At 44.1% G+C, this 18,195-nt stretch overlaps 1 protein-coding gene across 3 annotated transcripts in view; it reads left to right on the forward strand.

Moving 5' to 3' along the window:
• myo1ca (myosin Ic, paralog a) overlaps positions 1–18,195 on the forward strand; it is a 37,157-nt gene that overhangs the window by 5,099 nt on the left and 13,863 nt on the right. For 2 of the 3 annotated variants that reach the window (XM_012828450.3, XM_012828448.3), the window contains exons 3-12: positions 12,206–12,352; positions 12,750–12,865; positions 14,101–14,299; positions 15,160–15,240; positions 15,408–15,587; positions 15,929–16,027; positions 16,445–16,558; positions 16,941–17,012; positions 17,286–17,405; positions 18,101–18,183. In XM_012828450.3, the coding sequence (XP_012683904.2) occupies positions 12,206–12,352; positions 12,750–12,865; positions 14,101–14,299; positions 15,160–15,240; positions 15,408–15,587; positions 15,929–16,027; positions 16,445–16,558; positions 16,941–17,012; positions 17,286–17,405; positions 18,101–18,183 (1,211 nt within the window). Of the gene's footprint in view, positions 1–5,042; positions 6,067–12,205; positions 12,353–12,749; positions 12,866–14,100; positions 14,300–15,159; positions 15,241–15,407; positions 15,588–15,928; positions 16,028–16,444; positions 16,559–16,940; positions 17,013–17,285; positions 17,406–18,100; positions 18,184–18,195 lie in introns of those variants that run through there. The other variant, XM_012828449.3, reaches the window with a different exon arrangement.

Consider the following 18,195-nt stretch of genomic DNA (forward strand, 5'->3'; position numbering starts at 1 on the left):
GGTGTGCACTGATTCAATTATTCAAGTATTGGTTAATTGGTTTATAATTTGAATACCCCCCTCACTTCCTCACTTCAGACACTTGTAAGTGAGTGTTAATTCTAAAAGTGACATTATAATATAAGGTCAAGCCATTAGCAGTCCTCTGAGGGATGTGAACATGTGTGTATCCCTGTTTTGTGAACTGTGTGCCAGTGTTGTGGTGGTCTTTGTATGCAGGATATATTTGCATGTCTACTGTTTGTTCATGAAACTGACTAAATGTCAGATTTCATGGGATTTAATGCTAGACTATCTTACAGAGAGTTTATTGGAGCGACATGCTGCTGTTGAGCTACAGGGCATCTGTTGGCCCAAGTATCAGATATTGGGATTGTGACACAAACACACACATGTAGACACACACGCACACACACACACACACACACACGCACACATGTAGACACACACACACACACACACACACACACACACACACACACACACACACACACACACACGGACACACTCATCTATGTGAGTCAAGGCTCCAGCATAACTTATGAGGGGCCGTGAGGGACATTATTCAGAATACCCTCTCACACACACAACTGAAAAGCTCTCACACACACATATGAAATGCTCTCACACACACTACTGAAAAACTATACGCTCACACACACAACTGAAATGCTCTCACACACACATATGAAATGCTCTCACACACACTACTGAAAAACTATACGCTCACACACACAACTGAAATGCTCTCACACACACATATGAAAAACTGTACGCTCACACACACACAACTGAAATGCTCTCACACACACATATGAAATGCTCTCACACACACTACTGAAAATTGATACGCTCACACACACAACTGAAATGCTCTCACACACACTACTGAAATGCTCTCACACACACTACTGAAAAGCTATACGCTCACACACACTACTGAAATGCTCTCACACACACTACTGAAAAGCTCTCACACACACATATGAAAAGCTCTCACACACACTACTGAAATGCTTTCACACATACTAGTGAAAAGCTCTCACACACACATATGAAAAGCTCTCACACACACTACTGAAATGCTCTCACACACACTACTGAAATGCTCTCACACACACTACTGAAAAGCTCTCACACACACATATAAAAAGCTCTCACACACACATATGAAAAGATCTCATACACACATATGAAAAGCTCTCATACACACATATGAAAAGTTTTTATTTGGTTTTATTTATAGTTTTCTTAACTCCAATATCTTCAAGCCTCTTGATGTACAAGGACAGCTCAGAAAGTTTAAACATATGAGTTCCTTTTTTAATAGCTACATTCTTCTATGTACTCGATAAGCTCGGCAAATGCTATTGACTTGTTCATTTTTCATCGTCACATTTGTCAATTTATAACAGCACATTCCTCATATAATCAGGTTTGATGTAGGAAAAGATGAAAAGACATGCTCAATCTGCGCCAATTTTACCGTTTTTCTGCGGTAGCCTACTGGTACTGTAATGTGCCTTTGTTGGTGCTATGGTAATGATGTTGAAGTAAATCTTTAATAAAATATTACAGTAGGCTACTTATACATATAAAAGATACAAATGCAAATATAGTTTTAAAACAAACAAGAAAACACAAACATGCGTAAATAACTGCTTGATTTAGGTCAAAACTTAATATCTCATTAAAACAAAAAAATTAGCAGTTTCACTTGGGCACCCCTTCTAATATCTTTTAGTAGGATATAAGCTAATTGTGTGCCAAATTTCATGCTTTTATCACTCTTGTCACGATCGAGTTGTTAAGCCACCTGACTATTACTGGCCTTCTGATGACAGCTTCTAACCATGGTTACTGTTGCTAACGAACTCAGACAAACAAACATGCGACAAAGTAATTTGCTATGGAGTAATGCTGGGAGCGTTGCTCTCTATCCATTGAATAGGGAATGTATTTCACGTATGGGTAGAACATATTTAGAATCGCTGACCTTACATAAAACGGCAGTGAAAAAGCCCAGAGACAGGAGGCAAACAGTACCTCTGCCTCAATGAGGGGGTCGTATGAGAACATGTCAGCATGCTAACGTTATACTTATTAGCAGCGAGGCTAGCTAGCTACTATGTGTTCCAATGGATTTTTGGTCTAAGCGTTAGCAGCAACCTAAAAAATAACGGTTGACAGCTTCAGTTAAGACCTACAATACTTTGCAACATTGGTGTAGCACATGAACAACTAACCGAGCCGATGTAGACACATAAAAAGTCGTGTAGATAGCTTTATTCACATCAAATATTTCCCATTAACAGGCTCCCGAGACGCCGCCATCTTGGTTCGATTTTTTTGATAACTCCCGCCCCTAGGCTTCCAGATCACACACACGCCGAACTGATTGGCTCTCATTCCGTTTTCCCATTCCACCTTCCGTTTCAAGTGAAATACCTTCCGTTTCAAGTGAAATGCCTTCCGTTTACACTGAAATTCAGGGACAGTATTCAGAATACCCTCTCACACACACATATGAAAAGCTCTCACACACACATATGAAATGCTCTCACACACACTACTGAAAAGCTCTCACACACACTACTGAAAAGCTCTCATACACACATATGAAAACTTTTCATATGTGTGTATGAGAGCTTTTCATATGTGTGTGTGAGAGCTTTTCATATGTGTGTGTGAGAGCTTTTCAGTAGTGTGTGTGAGAGCATTTCAGTAGTGTGTGTGAGAGCTTTTCATATGTGTGTGTGAGAGCTTTTCAGTAGTGTGTGTGAGAGCATTTCAGTTGTGTGTGTGAGCGTATAGCTTTTCAGTAGTGTGTGTGAGAGCATTTCAGTTGTGTGTGTGAGCGTATCGATTTTCATATGTGTGTGTGAGAGCATTTCAGTTGTGTGTGTGTGAGCGTACAGTTTTTCATATGTGTGTGTGAGAGCATTTCATATGTGTGTGTGAGAGCATTTCAGTTGTGTGTGTGAGTGTATAGTTTTTCAGTAGTGTGTGTGAGAGCATTTCAGTAGTGTGTGTGAGAGCATTTCAGTTGTGTGTGTGAGCGTATAGTTTTTCAGTAGTGTGTGTGAGAGCATTTCATATGTGTGTGTGAGAGCTTTTCAGTTGTGTGTGTGAGAGGGTATTCTGAATAATGTCCCTCACGGCCCCTCATAATAACTCGCAAACGAACAAACACAAACACACACACACACACACACAGTTAGAGAGTTTGGGAAAAGTGGACAGTTTGAGTGATTAAGTGAATGACTGAGAGCGTGAGTGGATTGAATGATGCTGTGTGTCAGTGAGTACTGGTGAGATAGAGAGTGTGAGTAAGTGAGAAAGGGAGTACGGTAGAGATATTAGATGTAGATTACTTTTCTGGCATGTGTTGAGGAAAATGAGCTTCTGCCGCGTTGCCAAAGGTTCTACCTGATACACACTCTTTTCTCAGTCTCTAGGTAAGTCTTTCAATGTGTGTGTGTGTGTGTGTGTGTGTGTGTCTGTGTGTCTGTGTGTCTGTGTGTCTGTGTGTCTGTGTGTGTATGTGTTTGTGAGTGTGTGTGTAAATGTATGTGTATGTTTATGTGTGGGTGTTCATGTCACGTGTCTGCAGATATGTGTGTGTGAATTCAGGCATATGTGTATTCAGTCGCATTTGTGTCTGTGTCCTAGACTGTACAAACAGTGACCCGGGTTATGCTGTCAGTCATCACAGTGTAGTGTCTATGTCCTCTGCTGATTAATCTTTCATGACTTAATCCTGTGTGTGTTTGTCTGCGCTTCAGTCTTGCCGTGCGTATTCCTTATGCCATTCATGACATTAGAGGGAATGACCAAAGGTGAAGGAAAAAATATGAACACTTTAATGTGACATTCTCTGTCGGGAAATAAACTAGACTTGAATCTCATGCTCTGGTTGTTGCTATAGACATGTGGTGTAGTGCAATGTACCCTCCTAAACTGAAACACTGAGAAGACATATTTTCATTACATATCTTCCTGATGTTAGTCCCTGTGGGAATAAACAGGCCTGAGAGGGTTTTGTTTACATTTCAGTTGTGTGTGTGAGCGTATAGCTTTTCAGTAGTGTGTGTGAGAGCATTTCAGTTGTGTGTGTGAGCGTATCGATTTTCATATGTGTGTGTGAGAGCATTTCAGTTGTGTGTGTGTGAGCGTACAGTTTTTCATATGTGTGTGTGAGAGCATTTCATATGTGTGTGTGAGAGCATTTCTTGCAGTTGCAGTTGTGTTGTGTTTTTGCTGCTGCTGCTGCTGCTGCTGCTGGTTGCCAATTTCATAAATAAGAGTCAGACGGGGATTGCAGAATCCAGATGGATTGAGGTTGGGAGGGGAGGGAGGGGATGTGGCGGACCAGGAGGAAGAGGTTTCAGAGATGAGGTGTGCCAAGTAAAAGTGTTTAAAAGTGCAAAAGAAAGGGGGGAAGAGCATTGTCCACTGTGGAGGACGATAGTGAGGGATTGAGAAAGAGAGAGAGAGAGAAAGAGAGAACGATGTCACATATCTGGACACATTGCATTATAAATAATTTCTGACGGAAGGCTGGGCACTGCATTGGGAACATGTTAGTCACTTTTGCCCCAGTGAGGAAGGGGAAGGGTAGAGAAAGAGACAGAGAGAAGCAAATCTGTCCCTGTGACACAAACACATTCCCACATTTCACACTGTCACCATGTCAACAGCCTTGTGTTTCACACATAGACCTCAGAAAAGTGTGTGTGTGTGTGTGTGTGTTTGTGTGTGTGTGTGTTTGTGTGTGTGTGTCTGTGTGTGTGTGTAAGAGAGAGAGAGTAGGTATATGGGTGCCTTTTTGTATGTTTGAGAGAGAAAGTTTGTGTGTCTGTGTGTGTGTGTGTGCGGGCGGCTGCGCAAGAGAGAGATGATATTTATCTTCTCTTCTTGACAGCTCCATGGCTCTCATTTACAACAAATCTGTCCCAGCTTGTGAGAGGGACAGCCAGAAGGGAGGGAGGAAGGGGGGAAGAGAGAGAGAGAAAAAGGGAGGGAGGAAGGGAGAGGAAGAGAGAGAGAGAGAAAAAGGGAGGGAGGAAGAGAGAATGCTTAGAGCTCTTAGTCATGTGATTTTTTTGTTTGTATTTTTTTACAGTCTCATAGCGATTAAATGTTAGCAGTCCCAGACTGTTCGGATATTTTTCCACACTTTCCTAACGCTTTTATTTCTCTGACTCAGACTCCTTCTTTCATGGGTCTATGCCAGCACATTTTCTGATGCCTTTTTTCTGTCCTTTCTTTTCTCTTTTTTTTTTCTCCGTTCCTGCTTAAAGGGCGAGTCGGTCCAGCTGTGTAATGCGTGAGTGAAACGGCTGCTCGTGTTTTAGTGTTGTAATTCAGGAGAAAGGGAAAAATAGAGAGAGAGAGAGATTTGGAAATGCTGTAGTCAGTCACGAGGAGCAGTGTATGTGTGTGTGTGTGTGTGTGTGTGTGTGAGGGGAGGGGGGGAAAACAACGAAGCAAACGTGCGAGGGGAGTGGAAGTGTTTATTTAACCTGTGTCACGGAGGGACAGAAAAGGTGTGAACCAGTCAGTGTGCCACTGGTGTAGCTTAACGCCTGGGCATCATTCTCTGTTCGCCGACCTCATAGGAAAGGACCCAGGCAGGAGAGCGACTGGTAGTCATTGGAAGACACTTAACATTTTCTAAAAGAGGAGAGGGAGAGAGAGGGAGAGAGGGGGAGATAGAGAGACTGTGGGGAGGAGAGATAAACAGAGAGAGTGAGAGAGAGAGAGAGTGTGAGAAGTAGAAAGAAGCTGGAAGAAGTAGACGGCATGAGTAAGTGAAAGAAGGAAAAGGCAGGTAGTTTTGATGAGGGCCAGAGATCATGATGAGATTAACAGGCACGTGAACTTAACCTACAGACACACACACGCTTCGGTGCGGTAGAAGGACTTTGAGTAATCGGCAGACACACACACCTGCCGACCCCAGCAAACGGTAACGGAGAACACACAGGAACTGAGGAGCACAGAGACAGGAGGAGGAGGAGGGGTGGAAGAGGAGGAAAGAGGAAGATGAGATACCGTGGGAGGGTAAGCAGGACATCAGCCATACAATTTTGTTGTTCCTTCAGTGGAGTGTGTGTTTGAATGTTTGTGTTTGTGTGTGTGTGTGTGTGTGTGTGTGTGTGTGTGGGTGGGTGGGTGGGTGTGTGTGTCCCAGAGAAACCGAGAGGCTGTTGTACAGTCATGGCTGCGATGTCAACATCAAATGACAAACATGTGATTTTCCCTCTCTCGCTGCACCATGGCCAAATTGTCATTGGCAGGCTTCACTTAGTTACTCTATTTGAACTTGTGAACAGCCATGCCTCATCTGGGATCTTTCCCAAGCAGATTTCTAGCACGTCAAGTGAAATATCATTGCTTTTACCCTAGCTGTGCTTGTGGGGTTTGCCCAAGGGAGTAAGGTGGCTGTGTTTGGGGCTGTTAGTTTCTATGAAACTGGCGCTGTGCTGGTACTGGAGGAGAAGCTTGGTGGTATGTGTCAGTTCTGCTATGAACCCAGACCAGTACTCGCCCAGCAGGGGCCCCGGACGGAGAAGGGCAACCTTATAAGGAGACGCAGACTTCTGTAAACCCAGAGGAGCAGAGTGAAGGTGGGCGTGCTGCCAGGTCCCATAGCTGAGCTCTCCCCCTGGGGCTGCTGCTTACAAGAACTACAGGACCCATCGTGTTTTGCACAAAGGACTACATTACCCAAAGCTCTATTCGCCTGGACCACGCCCTATCTGCGCACTGAAACAAAAGTGAACTGAGCCTGACCAGTCTGCAGGCCTATTCGACTGGTCGTTTTAGTGCTGCACGATATTTATTCTACTGGGGCTACATGCACTTTCCGTGTACCACCCGGTGTAGCGCTTTCTGCACATGCCTGTGATCTACACTTGGTAAGGTAGATCTAAAGGTAGGTTACAGTCATTTGTACGCTAAAATATTACATGATATATGAAAATATATGAGGCTTTATGCTTAAAACCACTCATATAAAAACTCACGTATATTCGACTGCGCCCACCAATTTGATTTATCGCCTGACTTTGGTGCTCTGAGCTGCATCAAAGTTCCCCTCTGTGCAGGAAGTGCCACACTAGTTGTACGGAAAGCGGTGTTGTCCCCGTCGAATAAAAATCGTGCACCCCTTTGGCTCACTTTTGCCTTTTGGCTAGTTGCACACGCAGTTGGAGTACTGATGCCTGTCAGAACACAGGGCTTTGGTCACAGGTCTATAGTGGACTCATAGCAGACCTTTAGCTTTCCCCAGACAGAACTACAGTACCAGCCTCTAACAGTAATAGTTCAAAAAGTAGTTCAGAAACATTACAATACAACACTGCTAACAGGACCACACTACCCATAGGCCTGTTGCCACTGGTTTTGATGAAGTTCTCTGTAAAATATCAATAGTTAATGCTATCTCACCTCAGTATTTGTTTTTGTTCTTAGAGCAGCACTACCCATAGGCTTGTGTTGCTAAAACTACAGTACCCACAACCCTCTGGTATGAGTCTATGTCCATAGACCTTTACTTATAGGACTCCTGTTGTTACAAGCCTCTGGTCTCCTCCTGCTGTTATTACCAACGTTTGGTCATGAATGGCAGCACCCACAGGCCTTTTATGATGCCAGGCATAATTTTTGGGCATAAACTCAACCAAGACCAAAATCTGTGTAGCAGAAAGAAATTATTTGTCTTTATCAAAACAATTAGGTCTACAAATCAGATACTTTTCATCTGTGACGTTTTGACTGACAAACAACACCAGCCTTACTTGACTATGTGTCTAGCAAATGGATGTGACTTTGTGAGTGCCTTATTAGTAACCGCATTGTGGATACATTACTCATAAGGCCTGGAGGCCACAGCTATTGTACGCACCACATATCATTACCCTCTTGGATGCATGTGTGTAGAAGCACAAATTAAGCTCTCAGCAAGAAACCTAATTAACAAAGAGATTAGTCCTACTAACGCATGTGTACACAAGTGATTGACGTGCCAGCATGTGGATATCTCATGTGTGCGTTACTACTCTAATTGTAACAGAGTTGAGAAGAGAGTATCTGTATCGGAGAGTATCGGACTGCCACTTCACAGTCAGTGGGTCCGTGACCCGGACACCATGTCCGTGTTCCTGTTTACCTTGAAACGGAGTCGGAGATAACCCAGGGATCTCCCATGTCACGGCTCCCAGTCAGTGACTGGCAGCATGAGTCACTGGCCGCTGACATGCCAACAGCTGCCTGCCTGGCCACAGAGACAGAGGAGGAGTATATGGGCTATTCACCCACTGTGAAAAGGAACTCAGAATTTTTTTTTTCAGGGAGACATAAACTTGTCCACTGCAGGAACCAGCTATAATTACTCAACGGGTTATTCCAGGGTGAATTTTATTCAATTTATTTAAAACAGGAGTAAGGAGTCTCTTTGTGAATCTAGTAAACTGACTATCTCAAAGGCAAAACTACTTACATCACCTAAAAATGTGTTAACTAGTGTGTTTTTGGTGGTATAATTGCCAATGTTTTACTGTGAAGGCTTTTCTTACATTTTTACAGTGTGCTTAACAGATCTAAATAGTGTGTAGCCTGAACGGCTAGTGGTACCAATAGGTGTTTTTCTGTGTCATTCACATGACCATATAGCATGCCATACATGATGCCAAAACTAGGTGCCCGTACAAACATGCAAATTGCATAGTAATGCTTTAGAGACAGGAGGGATCTTAATTGAGTGTGGAAGGCCCCCCCCCCCCCCGCCGTTTAAAAAATAAATAAAAAAGTTGAATTAGTTTAATTCCGTTTCATTCCGTTTCGGCTCACTTTGTTCACCCTGAGGTAGATTGATGGCTTAAAATGAGTGAATAATATGTGCCACAAGTGACCCAAACCTTCTAAGGTTGTTGTTTGCCAGCCATCAACAGAACAGAAGACTAAAAAAAACATTATTTGCAGGCGATTGGGAAGAATTAATTTGACAGGCTACGGAGGTCTGTGTGTCAATCGTTGAATAGGGGGGCGTGGCCGGAGCGGAGTTCAGCACAGACGTGACATTTTTGTTTTCTAATTAATGCTTGTTCATCGTTGCGATCGTTGTTGTGTTTATAAGAAAGAAATACAGCCTTGCAGGACAAAATACAGGGGAATTTGGGCGATTTTGATGCACAAAATGATGTTTCCGTCTGAAAGTTGCAATTCTGTTTCAAAGTGTACATTCTGCGAACCCCACGCGTACTACGCGTACCCCAGTTTGGGAACCGAGGGTGTAGATTACGTAGCTGCCCAAAGGAATATGGAGGATTAGGGAAACCGTGAAATCAGCCTAATTAATGAAATATGATGACTGACACATGGGATGAGATTTAAAAAAAGAGCTGCCACATTACGTCTGGCCAAGTGGATGTGTCAGAGGTCTGATTTCTGAGTTAAGAGGGGGCCTGAAACAGGATGTGGGAACTTCAGTAAGTGTGTTTCTCTCTGTGGGTGTGTGGGGGTGTGGGGGTGTGTACTGTAATTTCCCTACTATTGACGGTTATACATTGATTTTGCAAAACTCCTGCAGCCCTCAGATGCGTCCTATACACGCAAATGTTTTTTTCCCCGCCTGATAGTTAGTAACATGAACAGTAATTCTGCTAGATAAAGCGTGAATGGGTCTCTCTCTCTCTCTCTCTCTCTCTCTCTCTCTCTCTCTCTCTCTCTCCCTATTTCACGTATGAAACACAACATCGGATAGATGATGAACACACTTCCATTCACACTCAGTCACATTCAGTTTTCCATAATGATGAAGTAAAAGGTGTCATGTATTCCTACCAGACTGTATTTAATGGGATGTCAAGGCGCCTGAACCTCCGCAAGAGGTGTGAGAGGCTATGAACTATCTCTATCGCTATCTCTAGCTTAGGGAACCATCTTAGCAATTCGTAGTTCCTTGTTGTTGAACATAACCACCTGTGGGTGATGTTAAATGGCTTTACATAGTCATTAAACAATCCTGAGAGAAATTATGGGACATCAACAAAGCAAGGGCTTACTCTGATATCAATATAATGGTCACAAATGAGATTGACATCTCTAATTAACAATTAGACTGAAACATTTAGCGTCTATTCCCACACCACACCATAACACTAAATGAATGCTCAAGAAATGTTTTTTACTGAGAGTGGGAATTGGGTATTTGTGCGTGTGCGTGTGCGTGTGCGTGTGCGTGTGCGTGTGTGTGTGTGTGCGGTGGCTTCATACAACTTTTAAATGGCTAGTAGTGCTAACACCACAACTACATGGCATGATGTAACGTTCAATAAACTGCAGTTTATACACATGGGTTTGTTTTATAAAATTACATGGTATACTGTAATGCCGTTGATATATGGTGTGGTTAATAGTCTGAAAAATACGGTATGTGGCTGTGATGTGTTTTTCTAAAGAGAGCCTGTAGAACACCTATATCCTGTCTTCAGAATGACCCCTGCAAAGCACATGCTTTATCCACTGGAAAATATGACAGCATAGATAGAAGCTGTTGGGGAGTGTGTGTGTGTGTGTGTGTGTGTGTGTGTGTGTGTGTGTGTGTGTGTGTGTGTGTGTGTGTGTGTGTGTTGTGTGTGTTTGTGTATGTGTGTGGTGTGTGTGTGTGTTTAAGGAGTGTTTGCGTGTACAGGAGCTGGGGACAGGAAGGCTGGGCCACCTGCTGAAGCAATACTCTAATGGGTTGCCTTATGGTGTGTGTTAGTGTGTGTTACTGTGTGGGTTTGTAGTTGGGAGTCTGTCGTTTCCCTCCGTTGAAATACCTTGGCTGTGTTCCACTGTTGTCTTGCTGTTGTTCCATAGCCTCTTCCCCCATTAAGGAGCCAGAGATAAAGCCCCGCTCCCAGCCCCAAATGAGACCAACAGGAGATTAACAGGCTCCCAAACAATACTGTGTGTTCTTCCAAGATCCTAAACTGATCACATGCCCTTAACCTGTTGCCCCTACACATGCTGTGTACCCAACCCCAGCCCCCCCCCCCCCCCCCCCCCCCCAGGCACACATTCACGCACACATTCACACTCTAAGCTTGGCACTCAGGCTGCTACCCAGTTTAGACTCAGTCTAGTCTGGAATGCATTGAATGCGTGCCAGTGTGTGTGTGTGTGTGTGTGTGTGTGTGTGTGTGTGTGTGTGTGTGTGTGTGTGTGTGTGTGCGTGTGTGTGTGTGTGTGTTTGTATGTGCATGCACACCTGGATGCGATTGTTTTCATCTGATTCGGATGACTGAGATGTATACATGTACACACACCCTGGCTTGCTGTGATTGGTCTGTTTGTAGCAGGTGATGTGTATGGTTTACACAGTGCATGCCGAGCTCTGTGACTGGTTAGTCCTGAACTGAGATAGACAGAACCTCCGGATTCAGACATGACCTGTGTGTTCATTTGGAGACTTGATGTGTGCGGGACTGGACACCACATTCCCGTATTCCAGTTTGACAGACATTAGCAGTCTAACAGTTTTAAATGCAACACAGTTTTAAAAACCTACAACGTATTTTGCAGTACTTAAACTGAGCCAATTTTACATGACAACTTTATGAATAAAGTGTGATGTGGTGTTGGGAACCTCCAGTGTGCTTGTATTGGGGAAGATGGTGGTCTATAGATGCAGGAGATGGTAAATGAGGAATGTAGGGTCATAGACCCGCATTACCTCTGTTTCTTTTTCACATTTCAAATGTGTGTGTTGTGTGTCTCTGCACTTATGCCTTGTTGTTCTTGTTGTAACCAAATGTGATAGTTTTGTTTTTGATCATTTACTTTACCCATTATCCATCTATGCCTTTTCCCTTTACTCTCTGCCACATACTTCCCCATGCTCCCAACCACACTCACTCTGTCTCACTTCTTTATCATTCTGTCTCTATTCCTCTTCTTACTCCCCCCCTCTCTTCCTCTCCATCTCTCTTCCTCTCCCTTTCTCTCTGTCTCCATCCCCTCTCTCTCACTCATTCTCCCTCTCTTTCTCCCCCTCTCTCTTCCTCTCCATCTCTCTTCCTCTCTGTCTCCATCCCCTCTCTCTCACTCATTCTCCCTCTCTTTCTCCCCCTCTCTCTTCCTCTCCATCTCTCTTCCTCTCTGTCTCCATCCACTCTCTCTCACTCCCTCTCTTTCTCCCTCTCTCTCTTGATAGGAGGTTGGGGTGAGATTAGTGATGGAGGGTGCTCTGACGGCGAGGGACCGGGTGGGGGTGCAGGACTTCCTGCTTCTGGAGAACTACACCAGCGAGGCGGCCTTCATTGAGAACCTGCGCAGACGCTTCCGCGAGAACCTCATCTATGTGAGTCACAGCTCCAGCATAACTCGCATACCAACAAACAAACACACACACACACGCACACACAGAAACACGCATACACACACATTTACACACACCTAAAGATACACATGCACAGACACACAGTATACAAAAACGCACAAAAGACACAGATATAGACACTAACACATGCAAAACCACTTGATCACACACTTTCAAAGACACACTCATAACCACCCATGCACACGCACACACACAAACACAGTTACCCCATATATACCCCTGCCCCCCATGTTTATGTGTGTGTGTGTGTGTGTGTGTGTGTGTGTGTGTGTGTGTGTGTGTGTATATGTACGTGTGTGTGTGTGTGTGTGTGTGTGTGTGTGTGTGTGTGTGTGTGTGTGTGTGTTTTGCCTCTCAGACGTACATTGGTTCAGTGCTGGTGTCAGTGAACCCATATAAGGAGCTGGAGATCTACTCCCGGCAGCACATGGAGCGCTACAGAGGAGTGAACTTCTACGAGATCTCCCCTCACATGTGAGCTCTCCTCTGACAGAGACAAACCCACAGCACTGGGCCTCTGTCTGTCTGTCTGCCAGTCTCTGACTTGTGTGTATTTGTGTATCTTGATTAGTGTGATTGTGAGTTTGTAGTGCATGTGAATTGTGAATATGCATATGAATATGGATTAATGTGCATGGCCAAGAGGTGTATGTATGTTTATTTGTGTGTTTATCCCTGCATAAGAGGTGTTTGGGCGGCACCGTTTGTGTTCATGTGCACGTCGGTATATCAGGCCTGTGTGCATGTGTAGGTGTGTTCCTGTGCCTGTTATGTGTATTTGCCTGTACTGTACCTCAGTGTGTGCATAGGTCTCTGTTGTACATGTGTGTCCTTACCAGGCCATGTGTTTCCCTGCATGGGAATACCAGTGTGCATTCCGCCCATTCTCTGGCTGTGAGTCAGCTTTCCTGGAGATCCCGGAGTCTGGGAGTGGAAACACTCCGTTCCCGGCCTCTCCCGGCGTTCCACTTCCTGACTTAAGCTCCCACCCAGCCCTCTGTCTCTCCAGACCTCCCTGTTTCTCCCTCCTCTTGGGTCCACAGTAGAGGCTTTTTCCTCTGAATTAGGGAGCTATACTCCCACTCCTGGAGAAGGAATCCCAAAATAGTGAAAATGTTTTCCACTGTAATTTCCTCTGAGATGTTGAATCCATAACACACTTCACCACTCCAAACCTTTACTTTTCTTCTCCAGTGGGGGGCAGTTGTAGGACATGCTGATCAGTTTTGGTGGCGTTCACGTCCACTTTAAAACGATGTATTAGAAATAATTTCACAATTCTCTTACTAGTCTATAAATCACTCCATAGTCATGCACCTGAATATATAACAGACATGCTCTCAAGGTACACACCCAGTAGATCCCCGAGGTCTTCTGGCACTGAACTCTTAACAGTTCCAAAAGCCAGAACAAAGAGACATGGAGAAGCAGCTTTTAGCTTCTATGCCCCCAGCCTTTGGAATACTCTGCCAGAATACCTAAGAATGGCTGAAACGTTTGTTACCTCCTAGTATGAAATGCGCCATACAAATAAAGTTTGATTTGATTTGTTTTGATTTGAATTATTCTACTATATGTCCATAATTGGTCATGCAAATACTAAATCAAAGAGATCTTTTTTTTCAGTTCTACTGTGCATCACTGAAACGTTTCCCCCCTTTCCTTCAGCACCTCATCCAATCTGTGTCCTACCTCTCCTTCCCTTTCAGCTTTGCCCTTGCGGATAACTCGTACCGGGCGCTGCGCACGGAGCGGAGAGACCAGTGCATCCTGATCTCGGGGGAGAGTGGCGCAGGCAAGACTGAGGCCTCCAAGAAGATCCTGCTCTACTACACCACCACCTGCCCCGCCCGCGAAAACAACGCCTCTATTCGGGAGAGGCTGCTGCAGTCCAACCCTGTGCTGGAGGTACCAAAGCCATTGTAGTCTCACACTCGGGTCACAGACAGTTTTATTTAATCCAGCACTGGACTGGCCCAACTCACAGCTAACTAGCTTATTGAGTAGTAAGTAATCAGGTGATGTGTAGACCTGAATCAGATCGGAACTGACTATGAAACAGATCTGTTGCTTATCTGAGAGATCTGAGTCATTCTAGCTTCATGCTGAGGGATTTTTAACCATGGACCTTGCACAAGTGCTGACAGCAGATACGTAAGATTCACACTTGTGAGTCTAACAAAGTCAGAAAGCAGAAGTCCCTACAGTTTTTATGTGATCAGTTTACTTTCGTAGTATGCACAACAAAATAGACAAGTAGAATTTCTAACATTGTTAATGATTTATTTCATCACCAATTCCCAAATTGTCATTGTTTTCTGGGGCATTTCTGTTGTTGATCAGACTGAGAGGAGTTGTAGACGGGACAAAATTAGACAATGTAGTTGAAGGAATCAGTAGTGAAGGATGCCCAGAGACACTGCAGTCGTGCAAACAATTGAGTTTATCATTTGGTGGGTTGGTATAGAAGTACACAAAAAGAGTGTGGTTTGTGTTTTATGAGCTCTCTTCATCTCTGTGTGATGAGTGCTCTGTGTAGAGTTAATGTCAGCACATGCTGGAGAGAAGTAAACAAAGATTCCATTAGTATCCCTGGCAACAGACCCCAACTCCTCTGGTGTTCTGTTTAATCACAGATCAGAGTGTTTCATTGCTCTCTTTTTCATTCCTCTATCAACCTTTATTTGTTGTTTTTTTCTTCCTCCATTCTAAACATCCATCTTTCATCCATCTATCCATCCGCTCTTTTTTTGTGTATGCATTCGCAGGCTTTTGGAAATGCCAAGACTCTTCGGAATGACAACTCAAGCCGGTTTGGGAAATACATGGATATCCAGTTTGACTTCAAGGTAGGTGCGGTTAAATATCTGTCACTGGGCCCTCGATTTGGATCTCTTCAAACTTAATTTACTGTACCAGTGAAAAGGCAGTCATATGTAAAAGATATCTTTCTCGTGTAAAACAGTGCTGTGAGGTTCCTTTAAGTCCCTTGTTGCGTGCTGTCTCCCATTGTTAGGGTTGTCCTATCGGAGGCCACATCCTGAACTACCTGCTGGAGAAGTCCCGTGTGGTGCACCAGAACCATGGGGAGAGGAACTTTCACGTGTTCTACCAGCTTCTAGAAGGAGGAGAGGAGGATCTGCTGAAGAGACTGGGGCTGGAGAGAAACCCCCAACAGCACCACTACCTAGTGAAGGTGTGTGTGTGTGTGTGTGTGTGTGTGTGTGTGTGTGTGTGTGTGTGTGTGTGTGTGTGTGTGTGTGTGTGATGTGTACTCTGAACATCAGTCTGTACTTTTGTTGTCAAAGGGTTTCTGAAGAAAAAATTGTGTACAAAATCTAATGTACAATCAGTTATATTTAATATTACACATGTGTGTGTGTGTGTGTGTGTGTGTGGGTAGGTGTGTGTGTCAGTGAGCGTGCCTGTACATAATTGCATCTCAATACGTTTTTGTGTGTGCTGGTGTGAAGAAAGGCTTCAGTATGTTTATATTCTATAAAATGTTTCCCTCAACATGTTCCCTTTGCATTATAGGGATGTTGTCCACGAGTGAGTTCCATCAATGATCGGAATGACTGGAAAACAGTAAATAAAGCCTTGACCATTATCGGCTTTAATGAAGCGGAGGTGGAGGTAAGAAAAACACTTGGATGGGTGAATATAGAAACACAGCAGACTCTCACTGTCTCTCTCTCTCTCTCTCTCTCTTTCTCTCTCTCTCTCTCTCTCTCTCTCTCACTCTCTCTCACTGACTCACTCTCTCTCAATTTCAGTTCAAATTGCTTTATTGATATGACAAATAGGGCTCTTGTGCCAAAGCAGTCATAAGGTAGCTAAGGGTATTCATAGCATTCATACTCTCTCTCTATCACCCACTCTCTCTTTCTCTTTAATGCACACACCACTCCTTCAGTTAATCTCTCTCTCTCTCTCACTCTGTCTCCCACAAACACACACACACACACACACACACACACACACACACACAAATAAAATACTAAGTTGGACAGATTATAAGATTATAACTAAACCTCTTTTGTGTGTTTGTAGAAACTGTTTGATATTGTGGGCAGTGTCATTCATCTGGGAAATACTCAGTTTGGGGAAGACGAAGACGGGGAGACCCACATCACTACAGAGACTCAGCTCAGGTATCTTTCTAAGGTGAGTCTTTGTGGGGCATTACAGGAGCCTAAAGGCCATACCATGAATTGAGAGGACTGACAGGTGTACATTGGCAGTGGGAGTGTTTCAAGAGAAACAGAGGATGTGTGAGATGTTTAAAAAGAAAACTTTCTGAAATATGATATGTGTGCACAAACACACCAGGCACACAACCACGCTCAATCTTCCTTTGATCTTTCCTTTCCTCTTAAAGCTACTGTTTCTCTGAGCTACCCAGATAGATACTTACACATACACAGACACACACCCCCTCCCCACGCACACACACACACACACACACACACACACACACACACACACACACACACACACACACACACACACACACTCCAAATGATGTGTCCTGCTCTTGTTTTGACAGCTGTTAGGAGTAAATGGGTCAGAACTGAGTCAAGCCCTCACCCACAGGAAAATCACCGCCAAAGGAGAAGAGGTAACCTAACATTAACTCCGCCATACTGGTCCAAGGCCTCAGACACACAACACTCCAAAGTCCTTACACATTCAACAGTCATCGCACAAGAATTCTTGTATTCTGTGTTTGGGTTTCTAGGCAACAAACTCACCGAGTGTCCTTTAAATATCTCAGGCTGTTTATGCATTGAGTTGATACTGATATATGTGTGTGTGTGTGTGTGTGTGTGTGTGTGTGTGTGTGTGTGTGTGTGTGTGTGTGCGTGTGTGTGTGCGTGTGTGTGTCTTTCAGATGGTCAGCCCCCTGAATTTAGAGCAGGCAATATTGTCTCGTGACGCCTTGGCCAAAGGGGTGTATCGGCGCACCTTTACCTGGCTTGTGGCGAAAATCAACCAATCACTGGCTTTCAAGGTGCAGTTAGCACACACATCATTTATTTGTGGTTATACTCTTATGACTGCTGAGCTTAATATGTTGTATGGTGTTGTTTGCTTTTCACACACACACACACACACACACACACACACACACACACACACACACACACACACATACACACACACACACACACACACACACACACACACACACCTGCGTATGGTGTCCACTGCTTCTTTGCAACGCTTCGCCCTCCTCCGTCCTTTCACACCCCTCCACCATGACTGGATGGCGACCACTAAAGCAGGGGGATATTTAATACACACACACAGGGAGAGAGACAGAGAAAGAGAGACACATTAATCAAGGCCCTGAATAGTATCTGTTCAACTCGACCTGGGCTATACATTATGACAGTGACAAAATCCTGTTGAATTTTCACTCTCCAAGAAAAGAGATATCCACCCTGCTCTGATTACATACTGCTTGGTGGGCTCAGAACTCTGTTAAGGCTTTGATGCCACCTAGTGGCAATAACGGGTTTATATTGACACCAGTGCACCTGGCTTCAGCATGCTTTCAGATCAGATTGCTTACCATTGAAAAATGACTTGTTACAGAAATGCTTTTCTGATCGTTCGTTCGTTCACAACATGGCATAACTGACGGAAAAGATGCAGTAAAAATCCACATGTGTATATATAAATAGTTGAGCCTCTTTTTTTCAGGATGATATCTACTATTCTGGCAAGTGCTCCTCTGTAATTGGACTGCTGGACATCTATGGATTTGAGGTCTTTCAGATCAACAGGTCTGTAAAAAC

The sequence above is a fragment of the Clupea harengus genome, chromosome 8, assembly GCF_900700415.2.
Source record: "Clupea harengus chromosome 8, Ch_v2.0.2, whole genome shotgun sequence".
NCBI lineage: Eukaryota > Metazoa > Chordata > Actinopteri > Clupeiformes > Clupeidae > Clupea > Clupea harengus.